Source organism: Phacochoerus africanus, chromosome 1 (assembly GCF_016906955.1).
Source record: "Phacochoerus africanus isolate WHEZ1 chromosome 1, ROS_Pafr_v1, whole genome shotgun sequence".
NCBI classification, from domain to species: Eukaryota; Metazoa; Chordata; class Mammalia; order Artiodactyla; family Suidae; genus Phacochoerus; species Phacochoerus africanus.
The window spans coordinates 117,187,311-117,214,582 of record NC_062544.1 but is presented as its reverse complement, the minus strand read 5'-3'; the positions used below and the strand labels follow the sequence as shown (position 1 = coordinate 117,214,582).

Genomic DNA, 27,272 nt, shown 5'->3' with positions numbered 1-27,272 from the left:
TTTACTTTTCCATATTCGACATTGAATTTGCATCACTGGGGGCAAGAAAGAATGGGGAAATAAATGAATTCTAATAAAAAATATTTTGAAACTAGATTTTCTTAGTAGTTGTGAGAGGGGTTGATGCTACTGCCAAAGGCCATGAAGTGTGGCCTTTGAGAAATATGGATACAAGGCTCATACTGGACATGAACTCGAGTTAAAAAAGAGAAAAGCAGCTAAAAGGAAAAGCAGCTAAAATGAGTCAGGGCTACTCAGGGAATCCACTTACTTTCCAAGATAAGAATAAAGAAGTATTTCAAGTTGTCTGTTTGAAACACAAAAAAAGCTGACAAGGCATATGGTATCTTGTGAGAAAATATGGGAAACCTGGGAACATGGCTTGGTTTAATGATTTGTTTACTTCAGTTAAAAGAAATCTGTGTGATCTTATCACTTGGTTGGTCTCCCATCCAGAAAGTTCTCCTTGCCCAGATAAGACAATGCTGAGCCATCCTCCTCCTCAGCTCTCCTTCGCTTAGTCCCAAACGAAACTGAAGGAAGATCCATGTGCCACACATTAGTGAACACAGAACAAGGTAAAGAGCAGAAGCTAGAAAATTCTCCTGTGCTCAGACTGCAAGATGTTTAAATCCAGCTCTGTTACACAGATTCCCCTTTCCATGTCCCATTATTTCCATCTATCAAATGGGCATATTTATACCTAGATCCAGCTTCATGGGCATGTGGCCTGTGTAACTGCACAGAACCCTGAACTTAGAAGGCCCCATGCTTTGCTTAGTGTTCTGCTGTTGCCATCTTGAAATCATTAGTAATTTTTGAACAAGGGGCCCCACGTTTTCATTTTGCATTGGGACCTGCAAATTAGGCATTGGTCCTGTTTATGCTTGTCTCACAGAGTTGTTAGAAAGGACTGCAAGAGGCAAGATCTGTCAGGTGCAACACAGGCCTGGTGTGTGGTGTGCTCCAGGAAGGTAGCCACTGCTACTCTCATTATTTTCTTACTGCTGTGGCTACTGGATGTTATTTAGCCACTATGTCATCTGTAAGCTGGATGGATAGAGTCAAGTCAAAGACTCAACCTAAGTCACCAAGAGTGATCCCTTTACCTCCTAGATTGTTTGCTGCAGTTTTCACAAAGCTCCCCCAAATCGATAATTTGTTTGCACAAATCAGTGACTTCCCTCTCTCCCACACGGCACTGCAGATGCAGAAGTGGTAGATGTTCTTTCCCTCTGATGCCACTGTGAAGTAGAATTGCCATCAGGTCACCAGATAAGTGGCAAAACAATCAAAGAAAGAGTTCACTGCCAAGTAGGCAAGCAACATCTTGCCTTAGAGAGAGAGGCAGCAAGTGTGGACCAGTGGAGAGAGATAAAAGGGAGGCTGAGAAAGGGAGATGGTGTTCTTTACGTTGAGTTCTGACTTTCTAAAGAAGATGGTTTGTAGTGCTCTTGTGTATGAAAGGCCTTTCTTTAGGACTGGGTGTTAGCAGACCAAAGCAAGAAACTTTGTGCCAGTGTGCACTGTCAAAAATGCTAAGACGAAAGGTCAGCTAGATGAATCAATCCTGAGCTTTACCAGAACTCAACCAGGTCACCAAGCAAATCAGCCTCCATGTTTCCTGGTTTGGGGGTGGGGTATAGATTAACACAGTGCCTGATGCATCTGGCCTAGGGCACTGTCAGTTACTTTTGGCTATATCCTCTCAGTGTTTCTGAATTATAGATTTACTCTGAACAACAGGACCGGCAATTTTGTGCTCTGAGTAAGCACTGCATGCTGGAAAGGGCAAGGGCATGAATGTCTGAGTCCCAGGAGGACGGCAGCAACCCAGCACTGGATGGAGACCCCACCACCAGTGATCATGGGAAATCTGTTGTGAAATGTGTGAAAGTAAAAAAAAAAAAAAAAAAAAAAAGCGTCACCAAAGATCCACAATAACAAAAAACACAGCGGCAGCCAGCAATTATTGAGCACTTCATATATGCCATGCACTGTGTAAGAACTTTATGCTTATTATTATCTCATTAACTCTGACAGCAACCTTTGCAAGTAATTATTATCATCATCTTCATTTTCCACATAAGGAAACCAAAGACTGGGGAGGTAATACAACTTATTCTAAGTCATGCAGCTAGTAAACGTCAGAGCCTGGATTTGAACTCAATCCATCTGACTCCAAAACCCAAACTCTCATTGCTATGAGAGGCCCGGGGGGCCATGAGGGGCCCTCTCAAAGAGGCCCAGGGGTTTGTCAACTAATTCCCAGATGACAGCAGTTGCTGTTAAAATTGAATCAAGTCCCAGCCCTTTCCTTTTCTCAAATATGTTAGCTACTCTTGTAAAAGAAAGTTCTAAATTCATGTTAACCATACTTCACCCACATTAAGGAGAAGTCTAGGAGTTTAACATTCCGCTACAACCTTTCTCTTTCTCCCACCAAACTGTTTGAAAGGAATATCCTAGAGGGAAGAGGGGGAAAAAAGTAATTTTGTTAAAAAAGTTGAAAAATATGCTTTCAAATGAGAAACATGTGTGTGATTATTCTTCCTCTTTTGTCTCCCCTTACCCCCACCAAGTTGAAAACAAGCTAACACAATACAAATGTACATATCTGCATAAAGATACAAAAAAACCCAGTGGTGCCCTGGCTGGCAGACAATCCAGAAGCTACCCTGGGAAGCTTTAAGAAGTCATGGAAAACATCAGAGCAACCCGAGCCCAGCAGAGTGTTCAATCTTGTGTACAATGACTCCTGGCAAAATAGGGGGGAAAATGTACTTGAATTTTAAAGAGGGGATTGAGCAGGAGAGAACACTCAGGCAGGCGGGAGAGCAAGTGTGTCAGAGATTGCAGAAGGGCTGGAGTTATGCCATTTAAAAATATCATTTCTTGTTTCCTTTTTTCTGGCACAAACAAGCTATAGAATCTCAAAAATTGGGTCATCATTTTCGAATTCCCTGCTTTCAGCACGGCGCTCAGTTGGTCTTATTGACTGGCTTAAAAATCTGATTTCTTGAGCTAACACTTCCTGGCCATTCAGCTGCAGTGGAATAATAAACCAAAGGACTGTCTTTCTCACTGGCAACCGATGTGCAATGGTTCTCACAGACCAGCTGAGGTTCATCCTTGTGTTTCCTGCTATTGTATATTTAACAGCATCAAATATGCCCACAAAAGCACCATTCTTCCTGGGAGGCCAAGGGAAGGGAGACAGGTTGACTCCTGGGGGGATGTTACTGGCATCCTGATATCATAGGGTGATGGCTTTTCCTATTGGCTTTGATGATCCCTCTTGGGATGGCCTGGCCAGAGGGACATGGGGCTGCAAGGAAACTATCCTATAAGAGCTTCACATAGGATCAATTAGAGCTCTCAGAACCCAGTCAAGGGGTCCTTGCCACCAATTTTGCACATTCTAGGCTGTCTTCTAGCTGCAGGTTTAAACTCACCTCTACCTGGGAGGAGGTTTTGTGAATTTTTAACTTGGTTTTCTAAAAGTATACCAAGGTGTCCCTAAACATCATCTCCCATCTATGAGTTGCAGATTTCTAGCAAGCTTCCCCAGTTTATCAATGTGAGACAAAGTATCGTCCTTTTTGACCAGGTGAAAAATGTTTCCTACTTCTTTGCAATCTCTTGCTTGAGACCAATATAATCATGTCCTGGTGCAGGCTCTGACTCCAGGACTGGCCTCTAATAAATGCTACGCTAGGGAACAGGGAATGCATTGTGAGCTAAGTTTCTGAGACTCTTAACACTCATGCAAGAAGCATCAAATTTCAGGAGATCTTCTGGAGCATGAACATAAGTACAAACCAGTCATGGGGTCAAGTCTGGGCTTGCTTTATTTGACCTTGATTTGTTTTATTTTATTTAGGCAAACTTTCTCAGGGGGCGCAAGGGACCATAAAATCCTTACCTTTTAAAGGAGCCCATTGTTAACAATTTGTGCATCACAGCTCCCTCCACCTCACCAAAAAAGTCTCCAGTCTACAGGGAAAAAAAGAAGACCCATGAGGAAGTGTAGATAAATAATGTGCCCAAACAGCAGAGAAGAAATAAAAACGAACACAGTCTGTGTCCTGGAGCTGACTGGAGCAAAAAGCCAGTTTTCAGGACTACTGTTACATAAAAGTGGAAAAGGTCTTAGTAGTTGTGAGAAGTCAGGGATTACAGAGCAAACTAGTAAGCAGATGTGAATGTTTCAAATACATGGCAGGGGTGGGGGAAAGGGTGGCATTGCATAACATCTGCTGAATGCCAGAATTAAAACACACGTGAGCACGTGTGCACACACAATGCACACACACTCATGCACAGGCGCACGCACACACACACAATTACTCTTGGGTGAAGGAGTAGGCATTAATCTGCTCTCAATCCCTTGTGATTAAAACACTACTTTATACAGACAGAAACAGGCTGTGGAAGTGCTTCCTAAGAAGTAATAAAAAGAATTGTTTATAATTCCTGAATGACCTGTTTAGGGAAATACAGCAGTCTTCGTCATCAGCCCTATAAATTTCTTATAGTGGAGAATACAACCTTTCCCTAAATCACTTTCCACCGAAGACCCTCATTTCGTCCATAGGCAGTTAATATGCTAACCAAGAATGAAGCTGTCCCACCCCAGGAAGAGAAGGCTGGACCGATCAGACTTTCAAGGGCCGACCCCAACTCTGGGGCTGTCTTCAGAGCACCAGAGGCCTACCAGTCCTTTTCCAGTGCCAGGCTGAGGCTTCTGCAAGACTAGTTCTTGGTGCTGGCTGAAGGTTGCAAGGTCTGAATGGTGGGATGAAGGATTAACATACCCGGGTATCCCTCCAGACTCTTGGAGCCACTATCAGTGTCCCAGGGAGGAGGGTGTATCTACTATAGGCAGATAGAGCCTCTCTGCCAACATCCTGGAATGAGCTAGTATAGATCAGTAGAGAACACCCTTCTCTACTGTGGGTGCTCTGAGGATTATGAGGAGGTGAGTGGAGGGCATTACAGTCAGGGCCCAAATTACATAAACTCCATAGGCTTTTTATTAACTAAATCCTGATTCTATTAAATGAAGTAGCCTCAGTCAGGTTCCAGCGGTTTTCAGGAAGAAAGGCACATGTGAACTTCACCAAAAAGTCAGAAAAGAGAGGGGGAAAAAAGGAAATGCCATTTCACTGACTGAGGAGCCAGCATTGCCAGGGATGCTTGAACTTTTGGCAAATTTTGAAGGTATGTGCTGCTGCTGGGAACAAGAAAGCCATCTGCATTTCCTGTGTGTCAATGTGCTATTGTCAATGGAACTGGTTGTTAAATAAAACAGAACTAGACTAATTGGTTTGAAACCAGACATCAAACAAGCTGAGGCAGTTCAGGTGGGCAGGCTCCCTGGGCTGTTCTACCCAGAGGCGGAGGAGGGAGCAGAGCCCATGTGTAGTGGCCACGGCTTGGAAAGGGTCACCATTTCAGTGGTTCACTTTGTTGGCTGGTCCAACACTCACCACTGGAAGACATGTGCCACGTCCTTCCTCCCCCAGAGTCAGGTTCTCATATCAACCCTTCATGATTATGGCGGGATGACAGAGCTCTTCCTCACAGGGAATTAATTTGGGTCCCATTTCATCAGTTCCTGAGTGTCTCAGTTTTCTCTTTCCAGGCACAAGGGCATATTACCATAGGCCTATGGTCATTCCTGCTCCCAAGAGACTGGCTTTGTTTCACAGGCTCATCTCATCCTTCCTATCTAATGCCATCAACTGTCCAACATTCAGTGGTGTCTGGCAGCTGAGAAAGACTGTGTGGACAGTTTAAGTTTCAATCATGTAATTGTCAGCATTGAAAATTCCACAGTAGTCTCACAGATAAAAGGAGAAACAGGCATAATTTCACATGTTACCTATAGGCTGTGTCACAAATTGACAAGCCATTGAGGTTAGACCCTAAGGAGCCATATTTAAGGACAATTAAGTAATCTATTAGTCATTAATGGTCCTCTTACACTGTGGCTATTAAAACATTTTAAATGATTTAAAGGAGACTGCATTATAAAATGCTAGTATTCTCAAATACTAGAGTTAGAAGAAGCCTGCTATAGTCAACTATCCTCATTTTACAGAGCCTACCAGGACTCCCCTGCAGGTTAAGTGATACACCCAAGATGCTAAAACAAGTTAAGGAAGACAGCTGACACCAGAAACCATCTGCCTCTGCCTCTAGTGTTGCTTTACTACACCACACTGCTGAACTTGTCTGTATGTGACCTTCTTTTAATATGCTAATTTCATTTCTAATTGCAGAAAAAGTCTGAATGCACAAAGTTTTAAAGAAGAAATCTTTTTTTTCCACTGTTACATTGATATTAATTTTGACTTTTATTTTTACTTGCAAATGACAATGGAGCTTTCTTTGCTCAGCACCCTAGCTTGGTTTCTTTCTATCTCTCCCCCGTCCCCACATTGCACATACTCAAATGAAAAACATTCTTTGTCTACATCAAGATCCTTGTGTCCCTTTGTATAGAGAACCCACGTTAGCCCTTGAACTCAGATAACTAGTTTTTATTTTTTATTTTCTTTTTATTATTTTGCTTTTTAGGGCTGCACCTGCAGCATATGGAGATTCCCAGGCTAGGGGTCGGATCGGAGCTGTAGCCACTAGCCTATGCCACAGCCACAGCAATGCCAGACCAGAGCCACATCTGTGACCCACACCATAGCTCAGGGCAATGCCAGATCCTTAACCCACTGAGCGAGGTCAGGGATCGAACCCACAACCTCATGGATACTAGTCAGATTCATTTCCACTGCGCCACGATGGGAACTCCAGATAATTAGTTTTTAAAAAGTAAAAACAAAAGAGAAAGCCATAAGAGTAATTATGTCAAGATATATTTGTATATTGGTGTGTGTATATATATATATAACATATATGTGTACACACACCATGATAAACTCTCAAAATGTTAAAATGAGGAAGCCTCCTTAAATTTGCCCCAAACTTTTTCAGGCACCTCCATGCTTGAGGCAAAGAGTTCTATAAATTAGACATTTTATGAGTAAAAGAGCAGACCCTGAGCTCTGCAACCCCCCACTATTCCCCTTCCTCACCCATAGGTAAAAACTCTTTGGGGCTTGCTGAGAAGTAGGCTGGGACATTCTTCGAGGGATGTAAATAAGGTTTTATAATCTCCCGCTATTACATCTTAAATACAGATCATTGTCTCAAAGTTTCAGTACCATAATCTGTTCCCCCTGATCCAAGCACCTTCTAAGATCTTTTCTTTGAGTTTGTAGAAATTTCTCACTCACCTGTGTGTAGTCTTCAGACACTAGAATAAATCCATTATTGTCTATGAGGTAACAGTTCACAGTCTAGAAAATCAAAACAGCATAGTTTCAACTTTGGGTCCTCACATGGTTTTTACATGAAATGATGTATTTCTGATCTGAGAGAAACCTATTTTAGGCTGTTTGGGGGGAACTAGAAATGCCTGCCGGCTGTAGGAGTTAAAATCATGGTTAAGCTAACCCCAGCATTTACTTGTAAAACACAAACAAAAATAAAACAAAGCAAGCCTTGAACATTCCAGACTAGGATAAAAAGAATATACATTTAAAAATTAGTCATTACAGCTTGTCTTCCTTTTTTTAAAAATTTATATGACCTGAATAATATATCCCAAGAACAAAGTGTTCAGAAGTCTCTGAGCCTATACTCATAGTGGGTGAAGTGCAGGCTGTTTTGAAAGCAAAACACCAGCACAATGCCATTACTCTAATGATGTATTAATGAAAACACCGTGTCAGCTCAGAAGACCATCAGGGGACCAGGTAATATTTTTTAATTTGTTCATAGACTTAGGCAGGGGGGAAGGGGCAGACTTCTGTTAAAGGGGCCCCTCAGGCCTCCTAAAGGTTTTCAAACTGTGTTTTTAATTGGGAGCTGGATTTGGAGGCAGGGCTGTTAGCTTTTGGTAGCTCAGACTTATAAATTGTAGCAAGGTAAGCCCAAACCTCTGCTTCCCCCACACTACTTTAATCTCAAGTGAATGATTTGCTACAGGCTAAGTTTTAATTACAGTGCTGTGGAGTTTAAACTTAAGGTTTAATTCTGTCCTTGATGTAACTTAGTTTCTATTTATTGCAGCTTTACATACCAACTGCAACATTTAATTTGTAACATATCTTTTACCCTGAGCTAAATTCCCCTAGCTCCTGGCCACCACAGGGATGGTGTTTTCTGGGGCATTCACCTATCCATTGAGTTGATTTCAGTCAGACACAAAAGTATAGAGGTAAGTTGGTCAGAAACATTCATCTTTTATTAGTAAGCACTGGTGGAGAATCAGCCGGAAATTAAAAGCCTTGCTAGCACCTCTTAGAAAAGAGTATCTGTTCACTTGAGATGGAGCATGACTTGAGAAAAAAGAATGTCTATACGTATGTGTGACTGGGCCACCTTGCTATACAGTAGAAAATTGAAAGAACACTGTAAACCAGCTATAATGGAAAAAAATAAAAATCATCAAAATTAAAAAAAGACTTAAAAAATAAATAAATTTCATGTCAAACCCCCCCCCCCAAAAAAAAAAATAGTTGGCTGCTTTGGTGAGCAAGAGTTTCTCTTGGTTATGCAAAGAGGCCAGTTCAATGACTTGGTCATACTCTTGCTATTCAAAGAAGCTCTTAGCTGCATGGATATTACTTTGGATCTGATGGGAGTCTTGACAAACTTCCTCCTTTTTTAGGATAAAGCATGATGAAAGCAATCACATAGAGCTGTGGTGTCCAATATGACTGGCACAAGCTATATGCAGATTTAAATTTAAGCTGATTAAAATGAAATAAAATTTAAAAAATCCAGTTTCTTGCTCACACCAGTTGCATTTTAAGTGCTCTGCACTAGCTGTAACTAATAACTATATTAATTTGAAGATCTCCATCACTGTAGAAAGTTATTTCAGACAGCAGTATTTTTTTAGATTACATTAGTACTCAAGAGAGTTTTAACCCAGTCTATATTGGGTCACATTAGACAAGTCTATACCCTTGTTTATTTGAATGTCATAATCATCATTTTGTAGAAAGAGACCCTGATGCAGAGGTTAACCTCTAGTCAGTCAATAAATACATGCTGAGCATCGGAGTGCTCTCCATATTAAAATACAGACTCTTCAAAACCTTACAGTTGCATAGAGAATTCAAAGTTATCATAACTCATGCTCCATCTCTCATTATAAAATTAGTTACTACTCAAACATCCCTAGCCAAATAGTATTCTTGCTATTAGACCTTTATCTTTGGTCAGTATCTCTCTGTCTAACATTGTATATATTAGACAATACAAGGGAGGTACAAGGTTTTAAAGTCAACTGAATATCTTGGGAAGGAGGCAAGATTTCATGAAGCCCATGAAACGATATTGGAGATCAGCTCCAATTACACAGGAAGACACTGGCACATTAGGATCTGTCCGAGGAAATACGTAAGAAAGAAAACATTACCACAGACAATATGAAAGATGCTTACAATGAGAATGATTTCAAAAGCAAGGGACTAAGAGAAATTCTTGGAGAAACTGATCATACTGTACTACATTTGACCTTCCTTGTGATCACTCTGAGAAAATCAAAGTGAAGGTCTATATTGTGATTTTTATAATTGCATCAGAAATATTATACTCCTTACTCCCAAATCAAACATGTTCTTTGTAGAGTATGACTGCAATTATAACTTACATGTGCTAAATGAAATAAATGTACTTTCACCATTCCACTTTATTTAGAGACAAAGCTTCAAAGAAATGTTTCATTATTTGCCATAAATGTTTGGTTCTTTCTGTGCTCCCTGTAATGACCAGCACTGGATGGAATTGTAGCTGGACTGGCCATTAGAAGACTCACTTCTCAGATATCCACCTTTGTTCCCACTCTCTTCTGGTGTGGAAGGAAAAGAGGTGAGAGCAAGAAACAGATTTTGTTAACCTTGAGATTGACAAATCACTGAGAAAATCACAGGTCAGAAGCAAGGATGCCATGTCATTGATGTAGACCTGGGTCCCTTTATCTGAAAGGTGTTGTTTAGTTTTCATATACCCAGTTCTGATATGTTAGGTAAATTCAGTCACCTGATGACTTCCTAAACAGACCTCCCTGCCAACAAATGCTTAGCTTAAATTATTGGGAAGTATGATGGAATGGAGTAAGCCCACTAGAGTTAAGTGGGAAAAACACTGGGTAATGAAACAGTGAGGACAGAATTAGCCAGAATCCAGTCTGATCAGTTGTTTTCTCTATGTCTCTTTATAATAAATAATATTCAACATCTTTCTCCATACTGCCCTCTAGTAAAAGGAAATAGAAGAGATATGTCCTCCACTTTGCCTCACTATACTACTTCTTACCCAAATTAAGCAAAATGTCTCATAAGGTGTCTGTCCATCACCTTGTCCCAAATGAAGGACTTGGGGAAACCAGGAGATCTAAGTTCTTTACAGAAATTGTAAGCGTCCACTCCGTAGCCATTATTAATAAAACGTAAAGATGAGATTGTTTGAAAAATGGAGAGATAAAGACAGCAGGTGAGAGAAGTTGTCTTTTGTGTGTGTGTGTGTGTGTGTGTGTGTGTGTGTGTCTTTTTGCCATTTCTTGGGCCGCTCCCGCGGCATATGGAGGTTCCCAGGCTAGGGGTTGAATCAGAGCTGTAGCCGCCAGCCTACGCCAGAGCCACAGCAACGCGGGATCTGAGCCGAGTCTGCAACCTACACCACAGCTAACGGCAACGCCAGATCGTTAACCCACTGAGCAGGGCAGGGATCAAACCTGCAACCTCATAGTTCCTAGCTGGATTCGCTAACCACTGCACCACCACGGGAACTCCTTTTTTTTTTTTTTAAGATATCTTTCTTCAATGACTTGATAACTCAGAGAAGTCTGATTCCAGGTCACAAAGACAGATCAAGTAGATACCCGAGGTTAGAGCCCCAAATCAGGCCATGGGAATTGGTCAGTCACAGTAAAAGGCAAGTTGGGGAAGAAGAAGGATATTTGGGGGTGAGAAACATTAACACCAACCAAGCCTGTGTTACCTGGAAGGTGGTATTAACCCCCCAGGCTAAGACACTAGCTTGAGAATCAAAGACTCTGATGTTTGCTATCAGTGTGACCTTGAGTAAGCCCTTTTAACACTCCAAGTCTCAGTTTCCTTATCAGAATGATGGAAGTAGCAACAATTTCAAAGGATTGGTGAGAAGATTAAATGGGCTGGTGAGTATCAGTTGCTGAGCACAGTACAAGGTGCATGATGAGTCCCCAAAGAACCCCTGCTTCCATCTATTCAGTAAATGATGTTTATTGGTCACCTACTATGTGCCCTCTTTTTAAGCATTCTAATGCTGCAAAACAAGTTTCTCAGAAAGGGACGTTATTACATAGTTCATAGCAAAAGGTTGTGGAGGCAAGGGCTGAGCTGCACTGCTTTTTGTTCTGCCTTTTGTTTGGGGGGAGAGGGGGATGGATTTTATTTGAAGCAGGCTCAGCAATGATTTGAAACAACTCATTCAGAAGCCCAACATTGTACTGCTGGTTGTTTTCATTTGTGGAAAGAGAGACAGGGGAGGGTGGGGAGGGCTGGGTTCTTACACTTGAGGGTGGGGCCAAGTCTCTGCATCTTTTCTCCAAGCCCCATCTCTGATTCCTAATACCTCATTTGTGGAACAGACTGGCTCTTATTCCACATTACCTTATGTATCTTTTCAACATAGGTTAAATATCAAATCAAAATATAGTTGACCCTGGAATAATACAGGTTTGAACTATGCCGGTCCACTTATAAAGGGGTATTTTTCAATAGTAAATGCTACAATATGACATGATAGTCAGTTGGTTGGATCTGTGGATATAGAACCACACATATGCTGGAACCTGTGTAGGAGGCTTACTCTAAGTTATACATAGATTTTCAGTTGTGTGGAGGGTGGGTGCCCCTTTAGCTCTATGGTCTTCAGAAAAATTTATTGCAAAGGGGTTATTTTGGAAATAAGTGCTTGGTAGTGCTTGTTTCCTTGTTCTCAGTAGCTATTCCTATGACCTCAAACCCCCCACCCTCACCCCTCCAGCTGGGCTGGGTGGTTCCAGAGAGGGAGGCACCTAGTTACCTGGATTTAGCCCTTCCTCCATCCCTGTCATGGTGCAAGGAGGTCTTTCAGATTCCAGAGGAAATGCCTACAGGTCCTTACCAAGTCTAATCATGATTATTAATCTCCATTACTTTGAAACAAAAGAGGATGGTAGCTGAATTTGAATACGATTTTTGATTTTTTTTTTTTTAAGCTGTGCCTGCAGCATGTGGAAGTTCCTTGGCCTGGGATCAAATCCACACCATAGCAGTAACCCAAGCTACTGCAGTGACAACACCAGATCTTAACATGCTGCTACAAGATAACTCGTAGATATGACATTTTCCATCCATTCACTGCTCTTGCACCTCCTCCAAATGTCTCAGTAGAAAAGAACATTCTCATCTTCCACTCTCTTTGCAAAATACTGGTGCTCTCATGAGGAGATGGCAGCTCTTGGAAAGGTGAGTGGAAAGAGAGTGAGGAGTGAGGGGACAATAGTGCTTGTGGGTCAGCCTCAGCCCAGAGGTGGGCATGGTCTTCCTTACTCCCCTTTGGTCTGAATGCCAACCATGCTTCCACAGACCACAACTGCCTTCCACCACTTCTTCTGCCATCTCAGCCACTGCACATGGTGCTCTCTGCCTTTATGGTCTCCTCATGCTTCAGGCATTGTCTCCAACATCATCCTCTTCTCTTCTTCAGTTGACTTAACTGTTACCTCCTGTGAGAATTCTTCCCTGACCAGTCAAAGTTAGTGTAATGCACAGCACTCCTCTCAGTTGATAATTACACATGCTCATCTTCTCTGCTAAGCAGTTAGCTCCTGGAGGACAGGGGCTGTTTCTGACTTCGCTTCCCACTGACTCCACAGGGGTTAGAGGTACAAGGGTTAGAGTTAGGGAAAGGGTTAGGGTTTAGGGTTAGGGTTAGGGTTAGAAGAGCACCATAACTAGTCTTGAAGGAATGAGTGAGTTTATGAGAGGATGCCTCTCTTGCTCTGAAGTTAACATTGGCCTTGGGCGGAATGGAACTCCTTAAAGTCCTCAGTCAGGCCCACAGCCAGGCCCTCCAGTTCCAGTCACATGGCTCCGGAGCCACCTGGGCCAACCGAAGATGTGTTTCTATAAGCTGGGAAGACATCTGGCCATACCAACTCCACATACCAGCCCAGGGCACTCTAGCCAAGGCCCAGGTAGTCCTTTGTTGGAGGAAAGGGAGGGGCTGGAGTGGGCCCAAGGCAAATGTGTCTGATAAGTCTGTGGGAGTGGAGCCAGGTCTTCAGTATAGAGGAGAAGCCAGAAGCACGTGAACTTAATGAGCCCCCACAGCTGTTTTTAATGGGGACCTGATCACTTGAGGGCAGTCGGGGGAGTGGAGGGACATGGCCTCAAAGACTTAATTAAAAGCTATGAAAGAGGAATGACACATGGAAAGAGTCTGCTGAAAGGATGGAGAGGGGCCTGGCTTTTCCATTTAAAACTATGTCAACTGGTTGCCTGAAGCCAAAACTTAGAGTCAAAGTGGGAAATGGATGATAATTTCAAAGTGCAAAATGAGGACATTTGAGCATTGGATCAAGCTCATTCAGCAATGCAGCAAATTCCATGCTTAATTTTCAAAGTATGTGAACATTTAAAATGATACTTGAATGGGGGTTCATCCTGATGGCTGCTAGAGGAGATCATTAGTAATGAGGAAGGCATCCTACCATGTGTGCTTACAGTGCCCAGGGGAAACTGTCATTGCCATCTAAGATTTTAGGTTCAGGTGAGCCACTACTCTAGGGGAAGTTCGTGTCTGCAAACATTTTTGTTTGATAGTTAACATTTATTGAGCACTTATTATTCCCCAGGAGCTATGCCACACACTTTTCATATTCACCATTACTCTGTGAGGTAGTTGTTTCAACCCTGAGTACATAATTGAGGAAACTAAGGCACAGAGAGGTTCAGCTTATTACTGTCCAAGACACAGTTATAAGCTATTCTAACTCCAGAGCCTACGCCTTTAACCACTATGCAAGACCACCTGTGAAATCAGTCACTGACCAAATAACATATATTGCATGTTTCTAAGTCTAGGTGGGAATCCATTTCTACTTATTTTTATATATAAGAACGTACAGAGGCAGTGTAGGTTGTGAAAAGATGACTGCCTCTGGCTTTTTTCATCAAATTGCTTAACCATAGCGGTTGCACCATTTGGGTGTCCTCATTCAACATCGAGGTCGTAAACCCTATGGTTGATAAGAACTCTAGAATAGGATTGCACTGTTATCCCTAGGGGAACTTGTTCTGTTGATCAAGAGTTTGGATCAAAAAGTGATATTTATTATTATTTTGACTGGTTTGTCTAGATTGAAATCACTTTTTTGTTCTCCGAGGTTACCCCAACCGAAATTGCTAAGCCATGTTGAAGTTTTTGTTTTATTCATCTCTCCAACCAACCAATTAGTAACCAATTAACCAATCAATTACCCAGAACATCATTCATCCCACCTGCCAATCAACCATCTATCCCATCACCCAATTAACCAACCAACTGTCCTCAGTTCTACCGTTAACTTGGGATTAGTAATTGTAACAGTAAAAGGCTTCACTTGGGGCCCTGTGACACTTATTAATCTATGTTATTGTTGAGCTGCATTGTGCTGAGCACTCCAGTATGACAATGCCTCAGAGACACAGGAGAGGTTTAAATACACTTGACTATCCTATGAACTGCCTCCCCAAACTTACTGAAATGGTGTTTGTGGATCATAAAGCATCACAGGATTCTCTTTCCTCAGGGAGAATTATTTTTGATTTGATGGCCAGAAAAAGTTGGGCTTTTGCTGAAAAGTTGATTGATTGGCTTTTACTTTTTAGATAGTGACTCATACAGCAATTATGATTTTTTTTTTTTTTAACTGGCAGAGAGATCATTGAGGACTGAGCCTTCTGTGTTTTAGCTGCATCCTGGACTCCCTTTTATATTTCTCTGTTTTTCCTTCACCTACTTTTTGGAAATACACTTCTAATCTATGTTTTCTGTGTTGAAATTATGTTTGGTTAGGATTTCTTTGATCCCTATGGTAAGCGGAAGGAAGATAAATATGTGATCATTTATAAGTTCCAGTGTAGGTATTGACTAGCAGTTTGGCTGACTCTGAGAGAGAAAGGCCATCTGAGCCAAAGTGAAAGGCCACTGCACATCTGCTTAACTCAAAATGTGGGGCAGAGGGTACATGGAGTCGAATGCTGTAAAAATTTAAATCTGATGGACAGACTTAGGGCAGTGGTCCATCTTTTTTCTTCTATTGCTTCTGTGTGGGATTCAAATTCCTCCTCCCAAGATTGAGAGAGGGAGAGAGATAAGGAGAAAGAAGGGAGGGAAAGGGAGTTGTTGGAGGGAGGCACTAAGCTAGAATGCAACATTCTGAGTTTTCAACTCCTAGTTTTTTTGGCTTGTTTTTACATGAAATTAGGTCATTTAATTTCTCTAATCCTCAGTTTCCCCCTCTGCAAAATGGGATATTCACTGTATGCAGTGCACTAGGTGGTTACGAGGATGAAAAGAGATATTATACGGGGAAAAAAACTTTGAGAGTTGTAATGTAAGCTTCAAATGGCAGTAATTTGTATCATTTTCTATAAAATGCCAAAATCCTAATAGTGTTGTTCATAGGACATTTAAGTCACATTTCTCCAGCTCTAATAAATGATCAAATTGGGGGAAGAAAGAAAGAAAAAAAAAAAAAGAAACAAAGCAAATACCCTTGGGATTTTGGAGAAGACCTGGCTCTGTGAGATATTCTCCCTGTGGAAAAGCACCCTCTCTCATCATCCCCCTCCCACTCCTTGCCCAGGGAAGACAGAGGGCCAAGAGGCTGACTTACCTCATCATCGCAGCTGATAGAGCATTTGCCATCCAGAGAGGCACACTGTGGGGTGGTGGGAAAACAAGAAAAATGTACTACTTGGACATGGTGCCACTTAGTTACTCAAGGACAGGCTATCAAAGCCCTAGCCTGTTTGGCAAATACAAATTTCATCCAAAGGGAATGTTCCAGGATGAATCTGCCTGCCCTTCCTAGGATAAGTACCAGCTCCAAAGAGTAATATAAAAGACAACTTAGGGGGTAACCTGGCTCTTTTTCCTTTTAACTTATGTTGTCTATTTTATATTTCATTCAATAGTTACAACTTTTTAAGACCTCAAATCTTTGAGTGACAATAAATATAATTACATATTTATTTACTTTTATTTTTCTCTATTTATTTAATTTTAAATTATTACCTAGTGACTTTCTGTTAAAACTGCCATCTGTGTTCTTGTTATATGGTTTCCTCAAGTATATTCGTTTAAGCCATGACATACCCCTGCAACATTTAGAACTGGACAGATGGAGGCGACTTAATACGTTGCCATTTCTGCTGAATTACTGAACAAATACCACTGAGATTACTTAGGACAGAATGCCTAGTACAAGATACTCCCAGATTATCCAAGACAGAGAAGCCCTCTGGCCAAAGAAGGCAGTTGCAGCATGCTTAGTCTAGCCTAGTGACACCAAAGCCTTCAAAAATTCGGTAAAGAGATTCACAAATAAATAAATGGGCATCACAAGATTAGAAAAATATCACTATGAAAAATCACCAAAGTCCCTGAGACGTGGAAGAAAAACGTCTTCTTTTAGAAGGTCACCATTTTGATTGCACAATTAAAACTGCTTGCAGGAGCAAATCCCCTGCTTTCCCAGCATGTGGTGTCTAACATGCTGTCAGCCTTTTATTTTGCAGTGAAATGAAAGGTAACCTGAGCAGCCAGCAGTTCACTTGACAAACATTCATCGGAAATCTGGCACTTTCAGGCCCCGGGTACCCGAATGTGAACACCTGTATAATAACAGTGTTGCTAATGCTTCAACATGTTGATTATAACTTACCTGTCTGCTGGCAGTCCAGAACTTCCTTTGGAAAAATTCAAGTTTCATCTGAATGCCTACAGCTGGGACAAATTATAAATAAAACAAGGCATTAGAGATCTCTTTACACAATTATTTAAGATCATCATTGAAAATTATCTGTCATGGCAAGACGCTTATGTAAGCACATCACATGAAAACACTTAACTAAATTTACAGTGAAGCATACAACTAAGACACTTTATCTTTCAGGTAAGAAATTCTCAAGGTTGCCTGGACTCATAGAACTCTTGACAGAACAAACTGAGCATGGTGCAGATGGCTCTTTGAAAAGATGTTACCTTAGTTTTTCTAAAATTCTTACTCTTGTGCTACCCCCCTGCCTAGCACAGCTGAAAAAGGAATGGAAATAAAAAAGATATTCAGAAGATCACGGTTTCTTCAGAGTTTTTCAGAATTCCTGTTTCTGTTATTACTGCATGAACTTGAATGCCTAAAATGCGAACTCTGCTTTTTTTTTTTTTTTGGTCTTTTTAGGGCTACACTCATGGCTATGGAAGTTCCCAGGCTAGCAGTTCAATCAGAGCTGCAGCTGCCGGCCTACACCATAGCCACAGCAACATGGGATCTGAGTTGTATCTCTAACCTATACTACAGCTCACGGCAAACACCAGATCCCTAAGCCACTAAGTGAAGCCAGGGATCGAACCTGAGTCCTCATAGATACTAGCTGGGTTTGTTACCACTGAGCCACAATGGGAACTCCTGCATGTATTTTCGAGATATAAATTTTGAAAAGTACTTGTCATGAGACTAATGTCTGGATGTGAGTCACTTTGCCATGATGTGATTAGTTTAACGGGTGCCCAGTGTCCACACCTCAATGATCTTCTCTCCCCAGGAATTCTGGTAGGATGATAAAGTTCTCTGCTTATCTGTGGAAAGCTCCCTAAAGCAACAGTGAATGCTACTTCCAGTGAGAGGAATATACAGAAATGGAAGAGGTTAAGAAAGTGACTTGAAACTTTGGGAAGTAGAATTTGGTGGAACCTCAGAACTATGCAGTGAACAAGGTAACAATATTTTTCTCCATGAAGTCAAAACAAAGTAACTCTTAAAGCCATTTTAGAAAGTGCTCAAGTCAGAGCAAAAAGCTCATCAGATGGTAAAAAGCTTTAGAGGAGATGGAAAGAAAGACTCAGACTCTGTGCTGGAAACATGCACTCCTCAAGGAACACCATTTGCCCCAGGGCAGTTTTGCGAACTTTAGCCCAATGCACATACCTTCCCCAATTTTTGCCATATAGGTATACCACAAGTATTGTTATTTATTTTTTCACACTTTTTTCTTTTACTTAATTGCCTATAGTAATTTCAACCTAGGTAATAATACCTAGCAAAAGCAATATGCAATTACCAAAAAAAAAAAAAAAGTTCACTCATATACTTTTATCTTGCATGCCCTTGTTTTATATGCTCCCCCACAACCTCCCCCTCTTGGCTAAAGATTGCTGTACTGCCTTCAGGAACTTGGAGATTCAAGAAGGTCTTGGGTTGTTACTCTTATAACTACAAGTGTATTTCTACATCCTAAACAAATTTTTGAAGCAAAGCCTGAGAGTCAAAGTAAACTTGGATATGTATATGGAAGGGCTCACCCTTTATCTCTGCATTTAGAATGTCAGACTCTAGGAAAAGACTCTAGCTTAACATGGATGCAACATGCAGAATGGAGGTCTCTGAAATGCACCATTTCAGCACTCTGGGTTCATCCTGCTTTGTCCTAAGTGTCCTTCATCCTCTGAACCATAAGCTTCCCAAGAGCAGCAACATGTTCTTGCCCCCCCACTGGATCCCTGCTTCCATCAAGGTGCCAAGCACATAGATGAACCATTGGTAAATGCTTGCTTTTTTAGAAAACCTGTTCAGGTGATAGTATGGTCAGTAGATAGATGGAAAGAGAGAAAGAGAAAGAGAGAAAGAAAAGAAAAAAGAAAAGAAAAGAAAGAGGGAGAGAGGGAGGAGGAAAGGAGGATGGAAGGAAGGAAGGAAGGAAGGAAGAGAGTAATATCAGTGTGAATTATAATCATACCCAAATAAAGGGATTTTTTTCATGGCAGTTCTCAACATATTAGAACCATCTGGGGAACTTCAGGAAAAATTCTGATGCCTGATGCCTTCTCCCTCCGCACCAAGACCATTTAAATCAGAATTTCTGAGAGTGGAGTCTAGGCATGAGAATGTTTAAAAAGCACCCCAGGTGATCTGAATGTGCTGCTTCACAGGCCTTGCTACAGAGAGTAAGTTGGCTATAGAGGACCTACTACGACACGGACCATGTGGTCAGATTATACATGAGCTGCTCTTCCTAGCCCTGGAAAAAATTTCAGAGAATATCTGAAGGAAGCTGATTTTGGAGCCTAAGTGCTGTTGACGGCAGTTTCAAATTAATCTTGTCTTCTAAAATGCCTGATGAGCCCGCATTCCTCCTGGAGATGAGCCAACCAAGGAAGCTGTAGACTAGGGTGCTAGCTGGGCTTTGCTCAGGTCCAGCAGTAGGCAAAGGTGAGAGTCTGCTCTGGACTTAAGAAGGGTCTTGGATCTCTGGTTCTACCAAAGACATGGAGGGACAGCAGAAAGCTGACTTCGGAGCAGAGGGCCTCACAATTGTGACATTCAATCCCAGGCCTCTAAGAGGAGGGAGGAAAATGAGTTCCTCTCTCTCCCTTTGTGTGTGTCTCTGCAGGCCAAGGTCAATAGCCATGGCAGGCTTTGAGACCCAACAAGATAGAAGTAGAGGATTCCCTGAAAGAGCCACCCCATGGTGACCTCTCCAGGGCATTTTTGTCCCAGCAACCCAGAGCTGCCCTGGCCCACCCATCAACTGCTGAGTTCCCCCATCAGTGACCCGTGCCCTTTCTGAGCACCCCTCCCACTCTCTGATGGAGGCCCCATTTTCACCTCTCTAATGAACCTAGCTGCTCCCTCCCGAGTGTTTATCCATCTCACATACTTGCAGCCTGCTATCATCTGCCCCTTTTGGTCTGTACCCCAGCTCCTCAGAGTGCTTTAATCTTTTCTTATGAGTCAGTCCCTCCGTCCCATTAATCATGCAGGCTGCTTCTCTCTGATCTTCCTCCAGCAGGCTGCATCCTCTCCCTGGTCCTGATGCCCTAAACTAGACACTGCTTCCCTCACTCCTCACTCACTCCCTGTCTGGGCCATGAGGTTGATGCCAAAGGGCTCCCAGACAGTTTTGACTGTAATGGATCTACTCAGTTTTGCCCTGGCTGTGTTTTGGCTGCCCATGCTCCCTCCAGCAACTCTGGCCCATGGTTTCCCCACATCCAGGTTTGTAGTATGTTCATCTACAAATTAACATACTTCTCGCTGACTAAGAGATTCACAGGCCCATTAGTGGGTCAACTTCACGACCACTTGTTCACTGGTTTTTTCTATGCTGAGCCCTAAGCTGAGTAGTGAGGTGAATGAGACCACATGCTCCCACAGAGTCTAGTTAGAGAGTAGACGTGTATTGGTAAAAGTAATAGTGGAGACTTAAACTGAGAACTGTGGGACACAGAGGATGGGGCAGTCTGGGCCTGGAGGCATTGGCAAGAGCTTTGTGGAAGGCGTGGGGATCAACTCATAGGAAAATTAAGAACAGTGGAAAGATGAGAATCAAGTGCAAAAAACTCACAGGCAAAGGGATGGAACCTTCTAAAGGACCATACTATCTTCTGAGGCTTGAAAGAATGGGAGTAGGGGATATGGTTGTGCAGGTTGAGGCCAAATGGCGGAAGTCTTAAATGTCGGGCCAACACAGCTGGAGAGTATCTTCTAGGCCAGGAGTTGGTCCAAGGGCCAAATCCAGCCTCTTTCTGTCAATAAAGTTTTAATGGAACACAGGTACCCTCGTTTGTTTACACACGGTCTGGTATAGCTACAACGTTGGGTAGATGCAAGAGACGATGAATGGCCAACAAATTCTAAAATACATACTGTTATGCCCTTTAGAGAAAAAGTTTTCTGACACTTGCTTTATGGTCTGTGGAACCATTTAATATCTTTAAGTAGAGAAGTGGAAGGACCTTACATCTGTATTTTAGAACAATCTTCAATGAAGGCCTTAAATAGGAAGTACCAGGGAAATGGGCAGGACAGTAGGAGACAGGAGAATGAGACGTGTTAGGCAGCCACAGCTCTTGGTGCATTTGGCCAATTATCTCTTAAGCACAAAATTATTTAAAGTAAGGTAAAACAAACAAAACACACACAAAAAAACCTTCAAAAAACAATAAAAATTTTTCTCCACAGGCAGAATACTTAAGGGCATCCTATGGCCAATTCTACTCAGAAAAATAAATATGAGCTTTCACAAACAGAAATTTAGCTTTGGCTTGCTATTTTCCCTTGTTTTGTTCCAGTTTTTTTTTCTTTTTTTAACTTTTATCAGAAAAAATCATCATTACTTCTGCAAGCCCCACTCTCTTCCCCCCAACCCCACACATCCCAAATGGAACCTGCGATATTTGTCATGCCTGTCTATTTTGTTCTTTCAACAACATTTCAAGCCATAACAGCATATTCTGATTTAAGTCAGTCTTGCTAATTTAATAAGGGAAACAAGGACTGAAAATGCTTTAGCGAAACCCAAGTCCCAAAGAGAATGCAGAAAATTAAAACACCATTCCTGGGGTTTGAAATTTTTTAGACAGTCCAGGAAATCATCAACATATTTCTCGTGGAGTACACGGTGCTCCTCACTTCCATTTGATTACAAGGCACCACAAGGATGGAGACAGAGTCTCTTTTCTACAGCTGCATCTGGTGGTTCCTTATGCATCTCCCGGGGGCAGAATAGACCCAGAAACAAATATACCTCGGGCATTTTCCCAACAGGCCAATTGTGTGATCCTCCTAGGACAATACCCTAAGATACCAGGATGGTTTCTGGAAACCAGCAGTACAGCAAAATCATCGTTATGAGAATCACCATCCCAAAGAGCCCCAGAGCCTTCACATGAAATATTTATGCATCTGAAACACTGACATCCTAGAATTTGGTTTGAATTAGTCAGGGTATTGTTCCTTGTTGCTCACCTCAATATTCTAAGAGAGCCTGAGGACAGATTTTTAGCTCAGCAATACAGACCACAGAGCTTTCGTGAAGTATCTTCCTTCCAGGCTTCCTCTTTCCCCAACTTTCTAACTTCCTTCCTACCTATTTTCTCTATCCTGTGTTTATCAGAAATATACGTGCTAGGTGGGGAGCATATTGAAATGAAGCCATGAGGGATGCAACAGGCAGGAGTGGAGGCCTGGGGAAGGCAGTCTAATCACTGAAGAGAGGATGGCAGTTTAGGATGCTCAGAGTTGATGGAGCATCAGATCATCATCAAAGCACCAAAATATACAGCTACTTCCTTTGCAGAATGTCAGTGATTAGTGCACTAGAGTTGGGACAGATCTCAAGTGCTCCAGTCCTATGTTGTCCAAATTGGCGGCCACTAGCCACATGTGTTTTATTTAAATTAAAATGAAATGAAATTAATAATTTAGTTCCTGGGTTGGACTAGTCTCATTTTAAGGGCTCAGTAGGCCAGTGGCTACTGTACTGAACCAAAGAGAACTAGAACATTTTCAGTATTTTCATCATTGCAGAGAGGTCTTTTGCACAGTGGTCACTGATAACAGGAAGGAACACAGAGAGGAACTGAAGAGTGGTGTTTCTTAAAGATCAAACATAACATTCCCCACAGACCTGTCTATGCTCTCCACTCCTTGGAGGTAGAAGAAAGGAAGATGACTTAGGTATGAAGGATCTAGAGCAGACAGACCTTCCTGTGTGAGAAGACCTGGATTTACAAGAGGAAGTTGGTAATTAGTTTGAGAGAAACCCAAAGAAATCAATGCAATATGCTCAATGTGGCTACCACCTCCAAGGTTTATTTATTTTGCTTTATAAAATTTGAGAATACAAATTACATTTCCAGTGCTATTATATTCAAATGCATTCAAGATGAAATCATGCATGCATCTCATATCAGGTTAATAGACATGCATTCAAGTGTAATCTGAGACTTGCCAAAGAACAATGTTACATGTAAAATTAGAAATAAAATAACTTTTTCATATTGTATTCATTTAGAAATAATTTTCTGTGGGCTTGGCCTCAACTTGCAACATACCCCAAGGAGCACAAATCCGGTTTGTAAAATAGGGCTCACCATGCCTGGCACGCAAGCTCACACAAACACCCCTATCTCCATTTGCCCAGTCCTCCAACCATGTGATGGATTTACAACACATAGAGAGCTCATCCAGCAGACAAAAAAACAGTCCTGCCACCATCAACAAATTATAACCAGGAACATTCTTACCAAGAGCACTGGTTGTCAACCCTGTTTCTAAGACAGATGAGTATCCTTGGGTACCTTACTTCTCTGTCTCCACAAGTCACATTGGCTCTAGCTTCTGAAAAGGATTTTGTGGGATGAGGATAAATAATACAAAATAAAATGATGTGTATCAGAACACTCTAAAGACTTGACGGTGTCGTCAATATTCACGTGATGATTTCTTCCTAGTTTTTAATCCTTTATTCTTATGTTTCACCACCAAGTACATTTTTCATGCCAAGGTACTGAGACTGAACAGAAAATTCACTCATAATAAATCCATATTGTCCACTGTTAGCGAGGCCCTTTAGGATGCAATGTTGGTGGGTAGACACTTTATGAAATTATGATACTTTAGAAGAGGGGAAAAGGCCAATGTGAACACTGGCAAAATGAAGCAGGAAATGCAAGGCAGTGATTCTCTTTCAGCCGAAAGCTTGAAATGGATTTGTGCCCTTCAGGATTAGTGAAAGGTGTGCTCCACTATGCAAACCCTATCACCTGCCCCTTTTGGAATTTTGATTATTCACACACACTTAGGACACAGCCAGACGTGTCGGTGTACAGAATCCAAGAGGATTACTGTTCCCAATATCGTCACTGTCAGCTCCATGTGCTCATCAGCAAGGCTACCTGGCTGCAAAGGGTCTCAATTGATTGTTGACTGCTGGTAGCATGGGGACAATTATTTCATATCAGGGCTCAGGCAGAAAAACAGATCTCAGAGCTCCCTTGGGCTAGCTTGGCCCACAAACAGGAGTGTTTTCTTCTAATGGATTCCAATCCCTTGGTAGGGATATGGTAGAAAACTGTATTCTTATTAGAAAAAAATAAAACTATAATAAGTTAATAAACAAAACACGTGCTAACAAGGATTTCCTTTGTATTTCAGCACTTAGGAGTGAAACAAGTTTTCTTAAAACCCAAATTCTGCAAATAAATGCTGGCCATACATTTTCTCAACCAGAAAATGAGCTCTTTACTGGTCATATTACTCAAGCAGGGTAGCAGCTCTTTTCACACGCTGGGTAAATATCCCCCACCTTGTCCTCAGTCCTCCTCTGACACAGTCCCTGAATTTTCATTCCTTTGTGCCCAACAGCTATGATTGCTAGAGTGACAGTAACAAGGCCTGGCACATTTGGATTACAACTTGCCTTAATTAATGGTCAACTATAATAGCTGTTAGCCAAACCACATTTGTTTAAATGTTTTCTTCTGTTTGTTTTCAAAATAGTTAATTGCGAGTAGAACTAACAATGAATCTGAATGTCAGTTTTTTGGAATATTTCATGATTAACTGGGGGTTTGGAAAAAGGCCACTGTCCTGGAGTGTTGAAGAAAAGAACTCTAACCTTCCTTACATCAAATATAAGCCCATTCCAGGGGTCTGTTAATGTCCAGGATAAATGACTTACCACATGAATAACAATTTAAAACTGTAATGTGAATTATGACATAACTCATCTGTTAAATATTTCATGTGAAGATTTTAATGAATTGCATGATGGAATGTTGGACAAAAAAGACAACTGAAATCCTGGGACTAATTTGGGCGAAACTGAGAACAGAGTATACTCGCTGAGATGAGGGGGAAGAAAAGGCAGCTGCATTTCTGTCCCCCTGGGTGTCAGACTGGCAAGTCCAAAGGCTTTCTTAAAAGATTATAAGAGAGGGAGAATGATCAGCAACAACCTTTTGAAAAATATTTAGATCAAAGCCATATTTGTTTATTAAAATCTTGGTAAAGCCTGAACCTTAATCTCCAAGGTATGGTATTATTTCAGAAATTAGGGGGGGAAAACAATCTCACAGCAGCAGCCACACCTTAAATGTTAGTCTATGTTGGTGAAGAAACACAATGACAAAAGGGGAGGAGGTATTTTAAATATAACCCCCTAACTGACAGCATATTTCACTTCTGAAGTATTCCCTGCGGAACTGGGGTGGGGGTGTAATCTTTCTTATGCAGGCTTTTAAGTAACAAAGAGCTACATGATATACGTCTGTGGTGAGGGAGAGGGAGGGGAAACAGGGCTCATTATCACTCGACTGACAACGTGATAGCAGAAGATTTTCTTTGAAGACTCAGAGCTGCAGAGGCCTGTTTTAATCTAGAACCATCCCCACCCACTGTCTATGACTGGCTCCTGGGAATGTGTGTAGGGAAGCCTGATCCATTCGCCTACACATTTCTTTTGTAATCACTTTGTTTCTGTCCTGTCAGAGCTTCTTGGGAGCAGTCACCTTTGGTAAAGTATAATAAATGACAATTATGAATGTTTCCTCCATTTAGATTCTGATTACTTGACAGAATCGATGCTGAAAAGAATTAGCAGGGCCATGGAATGGAATAATAATTTTCTTTTCACCCCTGAGGTAATCTGGAAGCATTTTTCCAGACTTCATGTGAAGAAACCTATATTCCCTCAGCTTTCTAAGGCCACTGGAGCTGGCATCGAATTGTTTTTGTCAGATCATTTTATGCTCACAAAACGCTTCCAATAATATTATTTCAATGAGGTTTTCTAGCCAATACATTTTTAGAGTCAATTCCCATCTTTTCAACCTTTCAGAATAAAACATTTAAGCCTCAGGCTTCATTGTATTTTAATCAGGGTTACACAAATCAATGTCCATTAAGAAAATTATAAGCTTCCAAATTATAGCTCCCCAGTTAATAATTTCTTATTAGGTCACCACCTAATAACAGTTACCAAAGAGATTATAACAAAATCAAGGGTCAGATTTCCAAACATTTCAAAACTCATAATATAATGGTCACATGTATTTGCCAAACACCTCTGAGCTGGATGTTGATGACTATATTTTAAAGCAAGGCAGCACTAAAGTATCCACATGGGAATGTAAATTTGTGTAGCCACTATGGAAAACAGTATGGAGGTTCCTTTAAAAAAACTAAAAATAGAACTACTATATGATACAGTAATTCCACTCCTGGGTATATATTTGGAAAAAAAATGAAAACACAAATTCAGAATGATACAGCACTATTTACGATGGTCAAGACACAGAAACAACTCAAGTGCCCATCTACAGAAGATTGGTTTATGAAGCTGTGGTAGACACACACACACACACACACACACACACACACACACACACACAAAATGGATTATTGCTCATCCATAAAAAAGAATGAAATATTGCCATTTGCAGCAACATGGATGGACCTAGAGATTATCATGCTAAGTGAAGTCAGACAGGGAAACACAAATGTTATATCACTTACATATGAAATCTAAAAAATAATATAGATGAATCTAGGTACAAAATAGAAACAGACTCATAGACAAAGAAAACAAATTTATGGTTACCAAAGGGGAAATGGAGGGAGGGGAGGGATAAAATAGGAGTATGGGGTTAACCTAAAAATAGATAAGAAACAGGATTTACAGTATTACACAGGGAACTAATATTCAATATCTTGTAATAACCTATAAATGAAAAGAATCTGAAATATATTAATATATTATATAACTATATATTATATAATATGTATATATACATACATATATAACCAAATCATTTTGATGTACACTTGAAACAATATTGAATTAATAAATCAACTATACATTAAATTCACATGGACAGTTAACAGAGCTGGAAGGAGGTATCCAGTTACTCTGATTCTCCAGCTTATGTTCCAGGGCACAAAAAAGGAAGGAGACTTGTCCAAGCACATCCAACTCATCTTAGGGAGCCTGAATCCATTCCAGACCTCCCAAAACTCAGATCCTTTCAGGACTGGCTGGGAACTGGGGTGAATGAGAGACCACCTGAGCTGGTGTCAAGGGAGCGGTTCAGCTCAGTTCAGCTGATGCCTTATGGGAATA

General features: G+C 41.3%; 1 protein-coding gene across 3 annotated transcripts in view; it reads right to left on the bottom strand.

Annotated features, from left to right (window-relative positions):
* CACNA2D3 (calcium voltage-gated channel auxiliary subunit alpha2delta 3) overlaps positions 1-27,272 on the bottom strand; it is a 795,368-nt gene that overhangs the window by 85,739 nt on the left and 682,357 nt on the right. For 2 of the 3 annotated variants that reach the window (XM_047777080.1, XM_047777060.1), the window contains exons 27-30: positions 17,036-17,097; positions 15,986-16,030; positions 7,299-7,361; positions 3,926-3,996 (exon numbers count right to left, since the gene is read on the bottom strand). In XM_047777080.1, coding sequence (XP_047633036.1) covers positions 3,926-3,996; positions 7,299-7,361; positions 15,986-16,030; positions 17,036-17,097 — 241 coding nt within the window. The remainder of the gene's footprint in view (positions 1-3,925; positions 3,997-7,298; positions 7,362-15,985; positions 16,031-17,035; positions 17,098-27,272) is intronic. The other variant, XM_047777070.1, reaches the window with a different exon arrangement.